General features: G+C 36.6%; 1 protein-coding gene across 1 annotated transcript in view; it reads right to left on the reverse strand.

Annotated features, from left to right (window-relative positions):
• DNAH12 (dynein axonemal heavy chain 12) overlaps positions 1-18973 on the reverse strand; it is a 247107-nt gene that overhangs the window by 45836 nt on the left and 182298 nt on the right. The window contains exons 60-62 of the mRNA XM_021069807.1: positions 17710-17882; positions 13270-13410; positions 103-261 (exon numbers count right to left, since the gene is read on the reverse strand). Coding sequence (XP_020925466.1) covers positions 103-261; positions 13270-13410; positions 17710-17882 — 473 coding nt within the window. The remainder of the gene's footprint in view (positions 1-102; positions 262-13269; positions 13411-17709; positions 17883-18973) is intronic.

The following is an 18973-nucleotide window of genomic DNA, read 5'->3' on the forward strand; positions in this document are numbered from 1 at the left end:
AGGAGACGAATCAAGACAGCTATAGAACCATTTAAAAACATTACTAGATTACAAATTTACCCATCACTATTTGATGTTAAGTCATCATGTTTAAACTATTACCTGAGTCCTTTGAATGCAGGAAATTCACTTGCATGACAAATCTCCTCCCAGCTTTTATCCTGTAGCCAAGATGGATCAGGATTTTTCTCAGCACTCTTAAGACTTACTCCTCCAGTTAAAAGAAACATCAGTTCCTGGTATTCAATCTCTTTCTTTGCCCTGTGTTCCCCAAATAAGAACTGTTGTAAACTGTTGTTTTAAAATTGAATGAAGTCAATGTCTGCTTCTATATCCTGGATAAAATAATCAGGACTGACTTACCTTACTGGTAAAAACAACTATAAAACTGAGGAAAAAATAAAATAAACAACTGTTTTTGGAAATTGTTTGTCTTTTTAGGGCCTTACCCACAGCATACAGAGGTTCCCAGGCTAGAGGTCTAATCAGAGTTGTAGCTGCTGGCCACAGCCATGGCCACAGCAATGCCAGATCTGAGCCACGTCTGTGGCCTACACCACAGCTCACAGAAATGCTGGATCCTTAACCCACTGAGCAAAGCCAGGGACTGAACCCACAACCTCATGGTTCCTAGTCAGATTTGTTTCCACTGTGCCACAACAGAAACTCCTGTTTTTGGAAATTATAGGACAGCCAGTGAAGGACTGTGGTCCCTGAAAAAAAAGGAGACAAATAAGGTGATCCCTATGATTGCCTCAGCTATCTGCCTGGAGGCACTTTCCAGACTATAAAGCAAGGAGGTAATCAAAATCAGAATTTGGGAATATTGCTTCATTGAAGAGTCAGAGATCAGAGTTAAGGAAGGCTGAGGTGGCTTGTGTTTGGGGGCAGAGTACCAGAAAAGAGGAAGATAAACAGAAAAAGAGCTCCAGATATCTGCATACACATCCTCTTGACTCTATTGCTAAACACCAAGTAATGGATGAGTAGGGTAAAGCTCCAGGAGGCCGGGCAAAGAGTATCTGGGGGGCAGTAAACTTAGTAACTTTCGGAGTTCACATAGGACTGAAGGTATGAGTTACTGTCGTCTAGAGAAAAATCTTTATTGCACACCAGAAAAATTCAGTGGTCACATGAGAGGAATCATATTTTGTAGTGAAGCTAACCTAGCTTTACAATAAAATCTACAGTAAAACTGCCCTTAAAAAGCTTAAAAATATGACTTGAAAAGATCAAACTAATTCAGCTTAATTTAAGTACCTGCAAAAGTAAAGTCTAATGCTCTTTAAAGGAATTAAAAAAAAAAAAAGCAGCATGTACCATTGTAAAATTCACAACATCCATAAGCAGGAAAAAAATTTCAATAGATACAGAGGAGTGTCAGAGATGATATAACATACACATGAGAATGTTAAAAGAGCTATTATAAACATGCTGAAAGAGTGAAAGCAAAACATGAACGTAAAGAAGGGAGAAGTAAGCAACACACACACACAAATAAATTGAAATTCTAGAGATTAGAAAAACTGAAAGAAAAATTCATTGACTTTTTCTCAGATTTACAGAAACTGACCTAGACATTTTTCTATTATTTACGTCTCTTTAAAAAATAATTGAGGAGAAGGATCAAGATAGTAAAGGAGTAAGACACGGTGCTCACCTTCTCCCACAAACACATAAAAAAAAAAAAAACCCATCTACATGTAGAACAATTTGCACACAACATCTATTAAACACTGGAAGAAGACCTTAAACCTCCAGAAAGGGCAAGAAACCCTTTACATAACTGGGTAGAACAAAGGAAAAAGAGAGAGAGAGAAAAAGACAAAGACAGAATGGGACTAGCACTGCTGAGAGGGAGTTGTGAAAGAAAAAAGTAACCCACACCCTGCAAAGCCACCTAACTGATGGGGAGATCAGCTGTGACAGAGGGACCTCAAAGTCTCAGAGAAAATCACAGCAGAAAAGACTGAGGAGGGCAAAGCAGAGCAAGAGCTGCACAGACCATCATTTCCACATGCTCTGGACACCACAGCCTGAAACGCTAAGGCAGGGGCTGCACATTGAGACTCAGTCTCTGGAGGTCAGTTCCAGGGATAGGACTAGGGTTGGCTGTGTGGAGACAGCCTGAGGGGCTAGGGAGCAGAGTGCCTCAGCCAAGGTAACCTGGGAGGAGGTCTGGGCCAGCAGGAGAAGCAAGGCACCATTGTTGGGGAGGGTGAGAGGAGGAAGGGCAGACCGCCATAGGAATATCTTTCCCTGTGCAGCGTGGACTCTCAAAGGGTAGGGTGCCTCTGGCACAGGCTACTAGAGGCAAGGCACCACTTATGCAGCCTACTGGTGATGGGACACTTCTTGTGTGGGCTATGGGTGGCCAGGCACCTCTTGCTTGGGCTAAGGTTAGCAGGGGACTAAGCATGACATGGCACCTCTTGAATGGTCTACAGGTGGTGGGGGCAAACCACGGCAGTCATCTCTGACACCAGAGGTGGGCGTGGCCACCACCACTAGGAGTCCATGAACAGGCACCACCTGCAGCCCCAGTCACTTCAGAGATTGGCACACAGGAGGGCACTGCAACTGAGCACTACCTGTTGTTGCTCTCAGTCCCCTGGGAATGCACATGATGTGTTGCTGCCACTGCCAAATGCTCTTGGGCACCACCTACCCCTGCCTGAAGATCATTGTCACTTCCCAGGGCTCTGCAACTAGGAACAGCCTGTGCCACCTTCCTAAGGGTCCTTGCCACAACCAGCACTGGCTACTAGCTCTGCTCATTGCCTCCACCTCCCTGGGAACATGCACAACACCCTAAAATAAATAGTAAGCCCTCACAAAATACCCAGAGGCACTCAAGCATATAAATAGCCCTCCAGGATGACAGGAGTTGTTTTCCCTAAACTCAAAGAATAAGAAAAATTTAAGTGAAATGAAGAAGCTCAGGAACCATTCTCCATTAAAAGAACATGAGAATTCACCTGAATGAGCAAACAATGAAACAGACCTTTCCAGTCTAAGAGACACTGAGTTCAAAAAGGAGGTAGTGAAAATTCTGAGGGAATTAAGAGTGGTCATGAATAGTAATGCAGATTACTTTAGAGAAGAACTAGAAAATATAAGGAGGAGCCAAGAAAAATTTCATTTGCAGAAATGCAAGCTGAGTTAAATGCACTGAAGAGAAGAATAAATAATGCAGAGGAATGAATTAGTGACATGGAATACAGAATAATGGAAATCACCCAATCAGGACAGCAGACAGAAAATCAAATGAAGAAACATGAAAACAATATAAGAGATCTATAGGATAATATGAAGCAGGCCATTTGATGCATAATATGGATTCTAGAAGGAGAAGAAAAAGAAAAGGGGGTAGAAAATATATTTGACCATATGATATCACTTATAACTGGAATCTAATATCCAGCACAAATGAACATCTCCTCAGAAGAGAAAATCATGGACTTGGAGAAGAGACTTGTGGTTGCCTGATGGGAGGGGGAGGGAGTGGGAGGGATCGGGAGCTTGGGCTTATCAGACACAACCTAGAATAGATTTACAAGGAGATCCCGCTGAATAGCATTGAGAACTATGTCTAGATACTCATGTTGCAACAGAAGAAATAGTGGGGGAAAAACTGTAATTGTAATGTATACATATAAGGATAACCTGACCCCCTTGCTGTACAGTGGGAAAATAAAAAAAAAAAAAAAGAAAATATATTTGAAGAGATTATGGATGAAAAATTCCAAATCCAAATCTAAAGGAAACATATCAAGAAACAGGAAGCACAGAGGGCCTCAAACAAGTTGAACCCAAACAGGCCCACACCAATACATATTACAATAAAAAGTTAAAGATAACTTTAACTTAAAGATAAAGTTAAAGATAAAGAGAGGATTCTAAAGGCATCAAGAGAAAATCAAAGATTTAATTATAAGGGAACCCACCCCATAAGACTATCAGATGATTTCTCTGCAGAAACACTACAGGCCAGAAGAGAGTAGCAACATATATGCAAAGTTACAAAAGGAAACAATTTGCAGCCTAGAATACTCTTCCCAGAAAAAATATTATTTAAAATAGAAGGAGAAATAAAGAGTCTCTCCAACCCAACAAAAACTAAAAGAGTACAGCAATACTAAATCCATTCTAGAAGAAATACTGAAAAGCCTCCTCTAAAAAAAAAAGTAAGAAGAAAGAGGATGGGCAAATCAAAACCGGGAAGCAGTCACTTAAATAAGTCAGTATACAGATCCAAAAGGAGAAAAAAAAAAACAACCCTATTGTAAAAGCGATGATTAAAAACAAGGAACAGCAAAAGGACAAACATGAAGATGTTAAAAAAGGACTCTGAAATCATAAAATGTGGGGAAGGAAAGTAAGAAAATCTAGACTCTTTCTTTTTAGAATGTGTTTTAGCCTATATGATTATAAGGCTAAAGCAAGCAGATATAGGAAGGGGTTAACATACTTGAAAAATAGGGCAACCGCACATCAAAACAAAACATTATAGTCACAAAAACTAAAGAGGACACAAACATAAAATACAGGGAAATCATCCAACCCAAAAAAGAAAAGAATAAAGGAGAAACATAGAATCAACTGGAAAACAAGGTTTAAAATGGCAATAAAAACATATTTATCAATAATTACCTTAAATGTCAATGGACTGAATGCTCCAATCAAAAGACATCAAGTGACAGAATGGATAAAAAAGCAAGAGCCTACAATATGCTGTCTATAAGAAACTAGCCTTAGGGCAAAGGACACATAGAAATTGAAAGTGAGGGGATGGAAAAAGATATTTCATGCAAATAGAAAAGACAGGAAAGCAGCAGTTGCAATACTTATTTCAGACAAAATAGACTTTAAAATGAAGGCCATAAAGAAAGACAAAGAAGGACACTATTAAATGATAAAAGGATCCATTCAAGAGTAGGGTATTAAAATCATCAATATTTTTGCCTCTAATATAGGAGCACAAAGACACCCTACAACAAATACTAACAGACATAAAAGGAGAAATTGATGGGAATACAATAATAGTTGGCGATTTTAACACCCCACTTACGTCAATGGACAGATCCTCTAGACAGAAAATCAATAAAATAACAGGGATCATAAATTACACAATAGAATAGTTAGACAATTGAAATTTTCAGGACATTACACCCCCAAAGAATCAGGATATACATTCTTTTCAAGTACACATGAAACATTCTCAAGGACTGACCACCTACTGGGGCACAAAACTAACCTCAACAAATTTAAGGGGATAGAAATTATTTCAAGCATCTTTTGTGACCACAAAGACATGAAATTAGAAATCAACCACAGGAAAATAAATGAGGAAAAAAAATGACCACATGGAGACTAAGCATAATACTACTAAAAAAACAATGGGTCAGTGAGGAAGTAAAAAAATACCTCGACAAATGTTAATGAAAATACAACCATTCAAAACGTATGGGATGCCACAAAAGCAGTTCATAGAATGACGTTCATAGTGATTTAGGCCTTCCTCAAAGAAGAAGAAAAATCTCAAATCACTAACTTAACCTATCACCTAAAATAATTAGAAAATGAACAAACAAACCTAAAGTCATGGCCATACTACCCAAAGCAATCTACAGATTCAACACAATCCCTATCAAATTACCCAGGACATTTTTCACAGAACTAGAACAAACAATCCAAAAATTCATATGGAACTACAAAAGACCAAGAATTGCCAAAGCAATTCTGAGGAACAAAAACCAAGCAGGAGGCATAACTCTCCCAGACTTCAAAAAATATTACAAAGCCACAGTCATCAAGACAGTGTAATACTGGTACCAAAACAGACATACAGACCAAAGGAACAGAATAGAGAACCCAGAAATAAACCCAGACACCTATGGTCAATTAATATTTGACAAAGGAGGCAAGAATATAAAATGGGAAAAAGACAGTCTTTTCAGCAAGAATTGCTGGGAAACCTGGACAGCTTCATGCAAATTGATGAAACTAGAACATGCCCTCATACCATGCACAAAAATAAACTCAAAATGGCTGAAAGACTTAAATATAAGGCAAGATATCATCAAACTCCTGGAAGAGAACACAGGCAAAACATTCTCTGACATCAACCTTACAACTGTTTTCTCAGGTCAGTCCCCCAAAGCAACAGAAATAACAGCAGAAATAAACCAATGGGATCTAATTAAACTGACAAGTTTGTACAGCAAAGGAAACCAAAAAGAAAACAAGAAGACAACTTACAGAATGGGAGAAAATAGCTTCAAATGATGCAGCTGACAAGGGCTTCATCTCTAAAATATATAAACAACTTATATAACTCAACAGCAAAAAAGCCAATCACCCAATGGAAAAATGGGCAAAAGACCTGAATAGACATTTTTCCAAGAAAGATGTACAGATGGCCAACAAACACATGGAAAAATGCTCAACATCACTGATTATTAGAGAAATGCAAATCAAAACTACCATGAGATACCACCTCACACCAGTAAGAATGGCCATCATTAATAAGTCCACAAATAACAAGTGCTGGAGGGGGTGTGGAGAAAAGGGAACCCTTCTGCACTGTTGGTGGGAATGTAAGCTGGTACAGCCACTATGGAGAACAGTATGGAGGTACCTTAGAAAACTATACATAGAACTACCATATGACCCAGCAATCCCACTCTTGGGCATATATCCGGACAAAACTTTCCTTAAAAAAGACGCATGAACCTACATGTTCATTGAAACTCTATTCACAATAGCCAAGACATGGAAACAACCCAAATGTCCATCAACAGATGATTTGATTCGGAAGATGTGGTATAGATACACAATGGAATACTACTCAGCCATAAAAAAAGAATGACATAATGCCATTTGCAGCAACATGGATGGAACTAGAGACTCTCATACTGAGTGAAATGAGCCAGAAAGACAAAGACAAATACCATATGATATCACTTATAACTGGAATCTAATATCCAGCACAAATGAACATCTCCACAGAAAAGAAAATCATGGACTTGGAAAATAGACTTGTGGTTGCCAAGGGGTAGGGGGAGGGAGTGGGGTGGCTGGGGAGCTTGGGGTTAATATATATAAACTGTTGCCTTTGGAAATGGATTAGCAATGAGATCCTGCTGTATAGCACTGGGAACTATGTCTAGTCACTTACGATGGAACACGATAATGTGAGGAAATAGATGTATACATGGATGTGTAACTGGGTCACCATGCTGTACAGTAGAAAAAAAACTGTAGTGGGGAAATAACTATTAAAAAATGAAACAAACAAACAAACCCCAAAGTCAGCAGAAGGAAGGAAATCCTAAGAGAGGAAATCAATAAAATAGAGATTCAAAAAAACAATAAAAAATCAATAAAACCAAGAGCTGGCTCTTTGAAAGAGTAAACAAAATTGACAAAAAACTCTGGCCATACTCACCAAGAAGAAAAGAGAAAGAACCCAAATAAATAAAATAAGAAATGAAAAAGCAGATATCTCAATGGATACTGCAGAAACACAAAAACCACAAGAGAATACTATGAACAATTACATGCCAACAAATCTGACAATCTAGAAGAAATGGGCAACTTTGTAGAGAAATAGAGCCCACCAAAACTAAATCAAGAAGAAATAGACCCATCATTAGAAATGAAATTGAATATGTAATAAAAACATACCCCACAAGCAAAAGTGCAGGACAAGATGGCTTTGCAGGCAAATTCTGCCAAACATAAAAGAGGATATTATAACCATCCTTCTGAAACTTTTCTACAAGACTGAAGAATAAGAAACATTCCCAAAGACATTCTACAAAGCCACCATCATCCTAATACCAAAATCAGACAAAGATACTGCCAAAAAAGAAAATTATAAGCCAATATATTTGATGAGTATAGATGCAAAAATTCTCAACAAAATTTTAGCCAAATGAATCCAATGACATATCAAAAAGATCACACACCACGACCAGGTGGATTTCATTCCATGTTCACAAGGATGGCTCAACATACACAAATCAATCAATGTCATATACCACATTAACAAAAGAAAAGTCAAAAACCACATGATCATCTCAATAGATGCAAATAAAGCATTTGACCAAATCTAACATCCATTCATGATAAAAACTCTTACCAAAATGGATATAGAGGGAACATATCTTAACATAATAAAAGCTATTTATGACAAACCCACAGCCAATACAATACTCAATGGAGAAAAACCTAAAGCCTTCCCACTAAAGTATGGCACAAGACAAGGATACTCACTCTCACCACTTTTATTCAACATAGTATTGGAAGTCCTCCCCACAGCAATTAGACAAACAAAATAAATAAAAGGTGTCCAAACTGGAAGAGAAGAGGTAAAATTGTCACTTTATGCAGATGACATGATGCTATATACAGAAAACCCTAAGGATGTCACACAAAAACTACTTGAACCAATCAGTGAATTCAGCAAAGTAGCAGGACACAAGATTAACATTCAGAAATTGGTTTCATTTCTTTATACTAACAATGAAATATTAGAAAAGGAATATAAAAATATAATACCTTTTAAAATCATACCCCCAAAAATTAAGTACCTAGGAATAAACCTGACCAAGGAGGTGAAAGACTTATATGCTGAAAACCATAAAATGTTAATCAAGGAAACTAAAGAGGATTCAAAAAATGGAAAGATTTCTAGATTGGGAGAATTAATATCTTTAAAATGACCATACTACCCAAAGCAATCTATAGATTTAATGCAATTCCTATCAAATTATCCATGACTTTTTTCATAGAACTAGAACAAACAAATATATGGAACCACAAGGCCTAGAATTGCCAAATCAATACTGAGGGAAAAACAAAAAAACAAGCAGAAGGTATAACTCTCTCAGACTTCAGATAATACTACAAAGCTGCAATAATCAAGACAGTGTAGTACCGATACAAAGACAGACATACAGACCAATGGAACAGAATAGAAATCCAAGACAATTAATCTTTGACAAAGAAGGCAAAAATATAAAATGGGAAAAAGAGAGTCTCTTCAGCAAGTGGTGCTGGGAAAACTGGACAGCTGCATGTAAATCAGTGAAACTAGAACACATCACACCATGCACAAAAATAAACTCAAAATGGCTTAAATACTTAAACATAAGACAAGACATCATCAAACGCCTAGAAAAGAACATAGGTAAAACATTCTCTGACATCAACCATACAAATGCTTTCTTAGGTCAGTCTCCCATGACATTAGAAACAAAAACAAAAATAAACCAATGGGCTACTCAGGCATAAAAAAAGAACAAAATAATGCCATTTGCAGCAACATGAATGAAACTTAACTTCATACTAAGTGAAGTCTGTCAGAAAGAGAAAGACAAAAACTACTAATGATATCACCTACACTGAAATCTAATACATGGCACAAATGAACTTATCTACAGAAAAGAAACAAACTCATGGAAATGGAGAACAGACTTGTGGTTGCCAAATGGCGGCAGGGAGGGAGTGGGTAGGACTGGGAGTTTGGGGTTAGTAGATGCAAACTATTGCATTTGAAATGGATAAGCAATGAGATTCTGCTGTATAGCACAGGGAACTATATCTAATCACTTGTGATGGAACATGATGGAGGATAATATGAGAAAAAGAACATATATAAATGTATAACTGGGTCACTTTGCTCTACAGCAGAAATTAACAGAATGTTGTAAATCAACTACAATAAAAAATTAAAAAAATAAACCAATGGAACCTAATCAAACTGACAAGCTTTTGCACAGCTAAGGAAACCATAAAAAAAAAGAAAAAGAAAAACAACACATGGAGTAGGAGAAAATAGTTGCAAATGATGGAATTGACAAGGGCTTAATCTCTAAAATATACAAACAACTCATACAACGCAGCAACAAAAAAACAAACAACCCAATTGAAAAATGGGCAGAAGACCTAAGTAGCCATTTCTCCAAAGAAGACATATGGATGGCCAAGATGCACATGAAAAAATGCTCAACATCACCAATAATTAGAGAAATGCAAATCAAAACCACAATGAGGTACCATCTCACAGCAGTCAGAATGGCTATCATTAATTGAAGTCTACAAATAACAAATGCTGGAGAGGGTGTGGAGAAAAGGGAGCCTTCCTGCACAATTTGGGTGGGAATGCAAATTGGTACAACCACTATGGAAAACAGTAAGGAAGTTCCTCAGAAACTAAACATAGAACTACCATTTGACCCAGCAATACCACTCCTGGGCATATAACTGGACAAAACTTTCATTCAAAAAGATACATGCACCCCTATGTTCACTGCAGCACCATCACAATAACCAAGACATGGAAACAACCTAAATGTCCATTGACAGATGAATGCATTAAGAAGATGTGGTACATATACACAATGATTTCATTTACTACTCAGCCATATGCAGCAAATGCCATTTGCAGCAACATGGATGGAACTAGAGATTCTCATACTAAGTGAAGTAAGTTGGGAAAAAAAAGACAAATACCATACATATGATATCATTTATATGTGGAATCTAAATATGGCACAAATTGACCTATCGATAGAACAGAAATAGTCTTTCAGGCATGGACAGCAGACTTGTGGTTGCTGATGGGGAGGGAGTGGGATGGACTGGGAGTTTGGGGTTAATAGATGCAAACTGTTACATTAAGAATGGATAGGGAATATAGTCCTGCTGTAAAGCACAGGGAACTATGTCTAATCACTTGTGATAGAACATTAAGGAAGATAACATAAGAAAAATAATGTGTGGGTCACTTTGATGTATAGCAGAAATTGATAGCATGATGTAAATCAACTGTAATAAAAATTTTTTCAAAAAAGGAAGGCCTATGAATCCCAGTGAATTCCAAGCAGGACTAACTGCCCCCCCCAGCCCCAAAACAAACAAGAAAACAAAACAAAGCAAAATACTAGTAGAAGTTTGTTTGGTAGTTACCTCTGGAGAGGAAGTAAAATCCAGTAGAGATTGGGAAAAGCATAGAGCGAAACTTTTGTGATGCTCATAATTTCTATCTCCTGATCTGGGCAATAATTACATGGGGTTTTTTTGGAGACAAATATTCAGCCTATAACAGACCCATATCTACTAAATAACTGAATCAGGAGTTCCTACTGTGGCATAGTGGGCTAAGGATCCAACTGTAGTGACTCAGGTTGCCGCAGAGACATGGGTTCTATCCTTGGCCTGGCAAGGTAGATTAAGGATCCAGTGTTGTCACAACTGTGGCATAGATTGAAGCTGTGGCTTGGATCTGATCCCTGGCCTGGAAACTTCCACATGTCACAGGCGCAGCCAAAAAGAAAAAAAAAAAAAAAAGAATTGAATCGACGATTAATAACTTTCCAAAACAGAAAGCACCATGCTAATATAATAAGTTCTAGAGAATTCTCCCAAACATTTAGGATTAAGTCATACCAATTCCTTGCAAATATTTCCAGAAAAGAGCAGAAGGAATACTTCCTAAATCATTCTATGAGGCCAGTATTATCCCAATGCCAAAACTAGACAAAGACATTACAAGAAAAGAAAATTACAAACTATCATCCTTCATGAACACAGATCTAAAAATCCTTAATAAAATATTAGCAACTTAAATCCAAAAATGTATAAAAAGAATTGAAAACCACAATGGAGTGGAATTTATCTCAGGTATGCAAGGCTGCTTCAGCATTCAAACACCAATTAATGTAATCTATCAAATCAACACTAAGGAAGCAAATCACATGATCAGATCAGTAGATGCAGAAAAAGCATTTGACAAAATCCCCCAAATATAGTAAATAAGCATATGAAAAGATTTTCAATATCATATGTCATTAATAAATTGCAAATTAAAACAAGATTTCACCATCTATTAGAAAAGTGAAATCCAGAACACTGACAAGACCAAATGCTAGCAAGGATGTGAAGCAGTAGGAACTCTCATCCACTGCTAGTAGAATGCAAAGTAGTGCAGCTACTTTGGAAGACAGCTGCTTAACAAAACTTAATGTACTGTTATTACATGATCCAGTAATCATACATCTTGGTATTTAACCAAATTAAGTTGAAAATTTCTGTGTACACAAAAACCTGCACACAGATATTTATAGCAGTTTTATTCATAATTTTCAAAATTTGGAAGCTACCAAGATATCCTTCAGCAGGTGAATAGATAAACTGTAGTATATTAGACAGTGGAATATTACTCAGTACTATAAAGAAATGAACTATCAAGCCATAAGAAGATACAGAAAAATCTTAAATGCATACTCTTAAGTGAAAGAAGCCAATCTGTAGTTACATAGACTTTTTTCTTTGTACAAATTCATTGAATTGTAACTGAACATTTTGTGAGCTTTTCTCTATGACCCCCAATTTTTTTTTTCTTTTTACAGCCACACCTGTTGGCACATGGAAGTTCCTGGGCTGGGGGTTGAATTGGAGTTACAGCTGAAGCCTAAGCCACAGCCATGGCAACTGCAAATCTGAGCTGCATCTTTGACCTTTGCCACAACTTGCAGCCGTGCTGTATACGTAACCCACTGAGTGAAGCCAGGGATAAAACCTGCATTCTCACAGAGACAATATCAAGTCCTTAATCCACTGAGCCACAACAGGAATGCCAATACTTTTTTTTCTTTTGTGGCTGCCTCTGCAGCATATGAAAGTTCCCGAGACAGGGATCGAATCCAAGACAGAGCTGCAACCTATGTCACAGTTGTAGTAACACCAGTTCCTTAATCCACCACGCCTGGCCAGGGATCAAACCGGTGTCTTCACAGAGACAAGGCTGGATCATTAACCCCTGTGCCACAGTGGGAACTCCAAATTTTAAAAATCAAACATCAGCAGTTCCCATATGGCTCAGTGGTTTATGAACCTGACTGATATCCATGAGGATGTGGGTTCAATCCCTGGCCTTGCTCAGTGGGTTAAGGACCTGGTGTTGCTGTAAGCTGTGGCATAGATCACAGACTCGGCTTGGATCCCAAGTGTCTGGCTGTGGTGTAGACTAGAAGCTGCAGCTTCAATTCAACTATTAGCCTTAAAACTTCCATATGCTGCAGGTGTAGCACTGAAAAAAAAAAAATGAAACATCAAAACACCAATACTACAATGGAGAAATGTATAAATAAAATCATGAATTAAAGCAGAGCAAAAACATGACATCCTTCTGTGAGAAGTCACTGATTAGGTTTTCTAGGTAGGTTTTGAAAATAAAGAAAGAAAATGGAAGTGACTTACAAAAGAAGATTGGCACATAATAAAAAGGAAAACAACAGCTTGTCCTTCTCAAATAGTGATCGGCATATATTACAATATAAGTTGTATGTGAAGTGGTCATTTAAATATCGTAGGCGCTTTTCCAGAATTTTGGATTTGTTACTGAAAGGATAAAAAAAAAAGGAAAATATATTGAATCAAAACTAAGAAAAAATAAGTAACATGAATTAACATACAAGTTGTTTTTATTTTATTTATTTTGAAATAACCACTACTAAAATATGAAACTACACACACACGCATGCATGCATGTAAAAATGGTGAAATCTGAATAAGCTCTCTAGATTGTGCCAATGTGAAGTTCCTGGTTGTGATACTGTACATACTACAGTTACACAAGATGTTATTGCTGGAAGGGAACCCTCATGCACTGCTGGTGGGAATGTAAACTGGTGCAGCCACTATGAAAAATAGTATGCGGTCTTCTCAAAAAATAAAAAAATAGAACTATTGTACAATCCAGCAATCCCACTTCTGTGTATTTACTCCCACCAAAAACTTCAAAAACACTAATTCAAAAAGACATATGTACCCTTTTATCTACACAGCATTATTTTTAGTAGCCAAGATATGGATGCAACTTAAGTGTCCATCAATAGATGGATGAATAAAGAAGATGTGGTATATATACTAAATATAAACAGCCATTAAAAAAGAAAATTTCACATTTTCAACAACATGAAAGGTACAAGAGAGTATGTGCTAAGTGAAATAAATCAGATAAAGAAATACCATGTGATCTCACTTATATGTAGAATCTAAAAAATAAAAACAAATGAACAAACAAAGGAACATAAAAACAGACATAGATATAGAGAACAAATTGGTGGCTGCCAGAGGGGGAGGTGGGGGACAAAGAGGTGAAGGGGTTAAGAGATATAAACTTCCAGCTATAAAATAAGTCACAGGATGTAATACGCAGCATGAGGAATACAGTCAATAACACTGTAATCATTTTTTATGGTGATGGACAGTTATTAAACTTATAGTGATCATTTTTTATGTATTTAAATGGAGACGCAATATTTCGTACATCTGAAATTAACATAATACTGTATATCAGCTATACTACAGTTTAAAAAAACAAACCCAGGTAGTATCCATGAGCATGTGGGTTTGATCCCTAGCTTTGTTCACTGGCTTAAGGATCTGGTGTTGCCATGAGCTGTGGAGTAGGCACAGATGTGGCCTGGATCCCACATTGCTATGGCTGTGGACCCTAGCCTGAGAACTTGCATATGCCACAGGTGCGGCCCTAAAAAGGAAAAAAAATAAAATAAAAATAAAAATAAAAACAGATGTTAGGATTAGAAAAACTGTGTAAAGGGTAAGACCTCATTGTACAGTTTTGCATGTGTATATCTCCTTGTGAATTTGTATGTAAAAAATGGGATATAATTGTATGAGAAAATGGAATATGGTTTACATCATCTATTTTCAAAATTCTAAATTTCTTTTCACATTACAAAATGACTGAAAATGATGAGTTAATTAAAAAACACCTACTAAATATATTTCAGTTGTGAGGATCTATGCTGGAGAGGGAACTATAAGAGATAAAGAATTATGAAACATTTACCTGCCCCAAAGAAGCATCAAATCTAGATCAAGATCTGTACATTTAAAAAAACATATATAAAAGGTCAGAAAACACATGGACAAAAGTGGTTACTTCTGGATGGGGTTATGACTAATACTAACTTTCTTCTTTATACTCTTAAATGCTTAAAATTTTTGCAGTAAGAATACATTGCTTTCATTTTTTTAGTTTAATTTTTTTTCAGTAATACTTAGGGCATGTAAGATGATACAACCATTCTTAGGAGGTCTGGCAGTTAAAAAAATAAACCAGCAACTACCATATGACCCAGCAACTGCACTCTTGGGCATTTATCTTAGAGAAATGAAAACTTATACTAACACAAAAAACAGTATGTGTATTTTATCATAAAATTAAAAAACTGGAAATAACCCAGATGTCTTTCAACAAGTGAATAATTAAACAAGCCTTAATAGATCAATATCATTAAATAACTCTTAGCAATAAAAAGGAGCAAACAGCCTGAATAAATTCCCAGATAATTACACTGGGTGAAAAAAGCCAATCCCCAAAAGTTATATACTGCATGACTCTATTTATATAACACTCTTTTTTTATATATGTTTATTTTTGGCCATGGCTGTGACATGCAGAAGTTCCCAGGCTAGGGATCAAACCTATGCCAAATTGGTGATCCAGGCCACTGCAGTGACAACGTGAGGTCCTTAGCCCACTGTGCCACAGGAGAACTCCTATATAATGTTCTTAAAATGACAAAATTACATAAATGGAGAACAGATTAGTGGTTGCCAAGGGTTAAGGACAGGGTGGGAGTGGGAGAGAGTGGGTATCGCTAAAAGGGCAGTGTGGGGTGATGAAAGAACTCTGTATCTTGACCAGGACAACATCAATATTCTGGTTGTAATACTGTACTACAGGTTTTAAGGATGTCACTACTGGGGAAACTGTATAAAGAGAACATAAATTGCTGTATAATTTCTTACAGTTACACATGAATTACATTTACCTCAGAATTAAAAGTTTAATTCTTAAAAAGTAATACTTGGATCCATGGGAATGGAATGGAGAGATAGGGGATACTGACACTTCTCTGAGCAGACCCTTTTGTAGAGGATTTACTTTTGCAGTCATATTGATAACTTATGTGCTCAGAAATACAATAAAATTACAATGAACAAGGATGAGGGGAAAACTCTAAAAGGAAATATAAACTAATTACCCAAACTGCATTTCACATGAGTAACAAACATCACCATACTAAAAGAGGGAAAACTAACCCAAACAAATTTGGAATACAGTTTTTGTGTATAAAAACAAAAAGACTGTAAATTTCTGTGTGAACATAAACATCCCATTCTCTTTAGCATATACTCAAGAATTGCTAGATTTGCTGGAAATACTGGACCATATGGCAAATCCATGTTTAATATTTTAGGAACTTCTAAAATGTTTCCAAAGTGGATGCACTAACATGGATGGACCTAGAAATTATCATGCTAAGCGAAGTCAGTCAGACAATGAGACACCAATATCAAATGCTATCACTTACATGTGGAATCTAAAAAAAGGACACAATGAACTTCTTTGCAGAACAGATAGTGACTCACAGACTTTGAAAAACTTATGGTTTCCATATGGGACAGGCTGTGGGGTGGGGGAAATGCACTGAGGGTTTGGGATGGAAATGCTGTAAAATTTGGTTGTGGTGATTGTTATACATCAATTAATGCAATAAAATTCATTCAGCGATTTAAAAAATTAAAAAAAAAAGTATACCTTGGGAGGAAAAACAACAACAACAACAAAGTGGATGCCCTATTTTACAATCCCACCAGCAGTGTCTGAGTGTTCTGATGACCTCACATTCTTATCAACATGTTATTGACATCTTTGTGAGTTCTCCAAGTTGCATACCCTCCATCATGGAGGTTGTGTTAATTCAAATTTCAGATCCCAACTGAGAAAGCTTAGGGATTTCAATTACTCAGGAAAGACTGTTCTACCAAGAGCCCATGGAGAAAACATAAGGTAGTCTCAAATCATATTTTTATTCTATTTAACAAGTTACGAAGTAATGGACACTGTTTAAAAAAAACACTCCATAAATATTATCTTTTTAATTCTCATAACAATTCTTAAAGGTAGGTACATTATTATTTCTATTTTATAGATATGGAAAATTGAGGCAATTACAAAGAGGTTGACTGACTTGCCTGCATTCATGTAGCCCATATGTGGCAGAACTGAAATTTAATCCCTTACTCCAGTCTAGCTCCAAAATTTCTGTACATTCATTAACCGATTAAAATGAAAATATCTAGCAAATGATTACAAATGTGGGACAGAAGTTTTCTGGAGACATCAATGCAGGAGAAAGATATACTGGAGTTGCCTTACCAAAATACTTAAAGGAAAGGGGAGAAAAGGACTGAAGAATTCCTTCTGTGACTAATCTTGAGTAGGAGCGAAACAAAACAAAATAGAAAGGAGACCTGCTTACTCACTTTTTCCTTTTTTCTTTCCTTCCTTTCTCTCTTCTTCCCTTCCATCCTCCCTCCCTTCCTTCCTTCTTTCCTTTCCTCTTTTCCTTCCTTCCTTCTTTCTTTCTTTCTTTCTTTCTTTCTTTCTTTCTTTCTTTCTTTCTTTCTTTCTTTCTTTCCTTCCTTCCTTCCTTCCTTCCTTCCTTCCTTATTTCTTTTCTTTCACTTTTCCCATATTTTCTAAGGTTCTATAAAGAATATATATTATACGAATAATAAGAAAAAAGTTACATATTTTTTCATGGAAAGGATGGTGGCAATCCAACCCAGGGATAATGAATAAAGATAGAGAATATTTACCTGTCATGAATAGAGTTGATATAAAGGTTCACAAACCAGGTGAGAGAGTACTGGTACATGGGGTCAATGTTAGCCAGGTCTGCAATGCTAAAGAATAATACCGATGAATGTTTAGCAATGGGTCTATAGCCTTCTCGAGACTCCGCTATTTTGAGTTCTGTTTTTTCTGCAATCTAGAAGAAAAGTCAAGAATAAGAAATAGGAAATGTGTTTTTATTATGTACTTTTCATATGATGAACTCCATATTAAAATTTTTGTTAAATATTTAAAAAATGGAATTTATATTAAAAAATATCCCATCATGGCACAGTGGAAATGAACCTGACTAGTATCCATGAGTACGCAGGTTCAATCCCTGGCCTTGCTCAGTGGGTTAAGGATCTGGTGTTGCCTTGAGCTTGTGGTGTAGTCTGCAGACACAGCTCAGATCTGGCTTTGCTGTGGCTGTGGTGTGGACCAGCGGCTACAGCTCTGATTTGACCCCTAGCCTGGAAACTTCCATATGGCATGGGTGCAGCCCTAAAAGACAAAAAAAAAAAGAATTTTTTAATTAAAAATAAAAAATATCCCTAACTCAATGATTAAATTATAGAAGCATAGTTTACAAGAAAGGACTTTATTATGCTAAAACCTAGAAAGAAAGAAAGGAAGCGAAGAAATAGAGAGGGAAGAGAACAAAGCGTGGGTGGAATGAAGGAAAAAAAATGAAAAATGTCTTTATAGATGGAAGGTATAACTAGTCATTGATCATCTTATTTAAGTAATACTAGAGCTGCCAATCTTTGCTTATCTAAAAAGTATCTATTATTGTCACTCATCATCTTTTAATAGGTCAGAGAGAGAGAGCAAGAGAGAGGAAGGAGAAAGAGCAAGTGTCCAGGTGTGTATTGGTTTAAGGTGTCAACATGTATATCAGAACACATCACAAAGTCTGGCAAAGTAGGAATTCAGAAATATTTGTTGACTTAAGGTTTGATACATTAAGAATACCTTTTTCAACTAGCTTCTCAAATGTTTATCTCTTCTGGATTTAATAGGTATTTGACACCAAAAGAAAAAATTTCTTCAAGACAACAGCCCTTCAAATGACAACTCGATATGATAGGTTGATATTCTATAGGAAAAATGTGTAGAGCACTTTTCCAACCCATCCTCCTTTCTGTGGAAATGCCTGGCTCCTTAGTATGAACTGCTAGGTTCAAGACGTTTAAAAAGTTTTTTTAATTAATTACTATCAATGGCCTAAAATCAAAGAAGACATTT

The sequence above is a fragment of the Sus scrofa genome, chromosome 13, assembly GCF_000003025.6.
Source record: "Sus scrofa isolate TJ Tabasco breed Duroc chromosome 13, Sscrofa11.1, whole genome shotgun sequence".
In the NCBI taxonomy this organism is placed as follows: Eukaryota; Metazoa; Chordata; class Mammalia; order Artiodactyla; family Suidae; genus Sus; species Sus scrofa.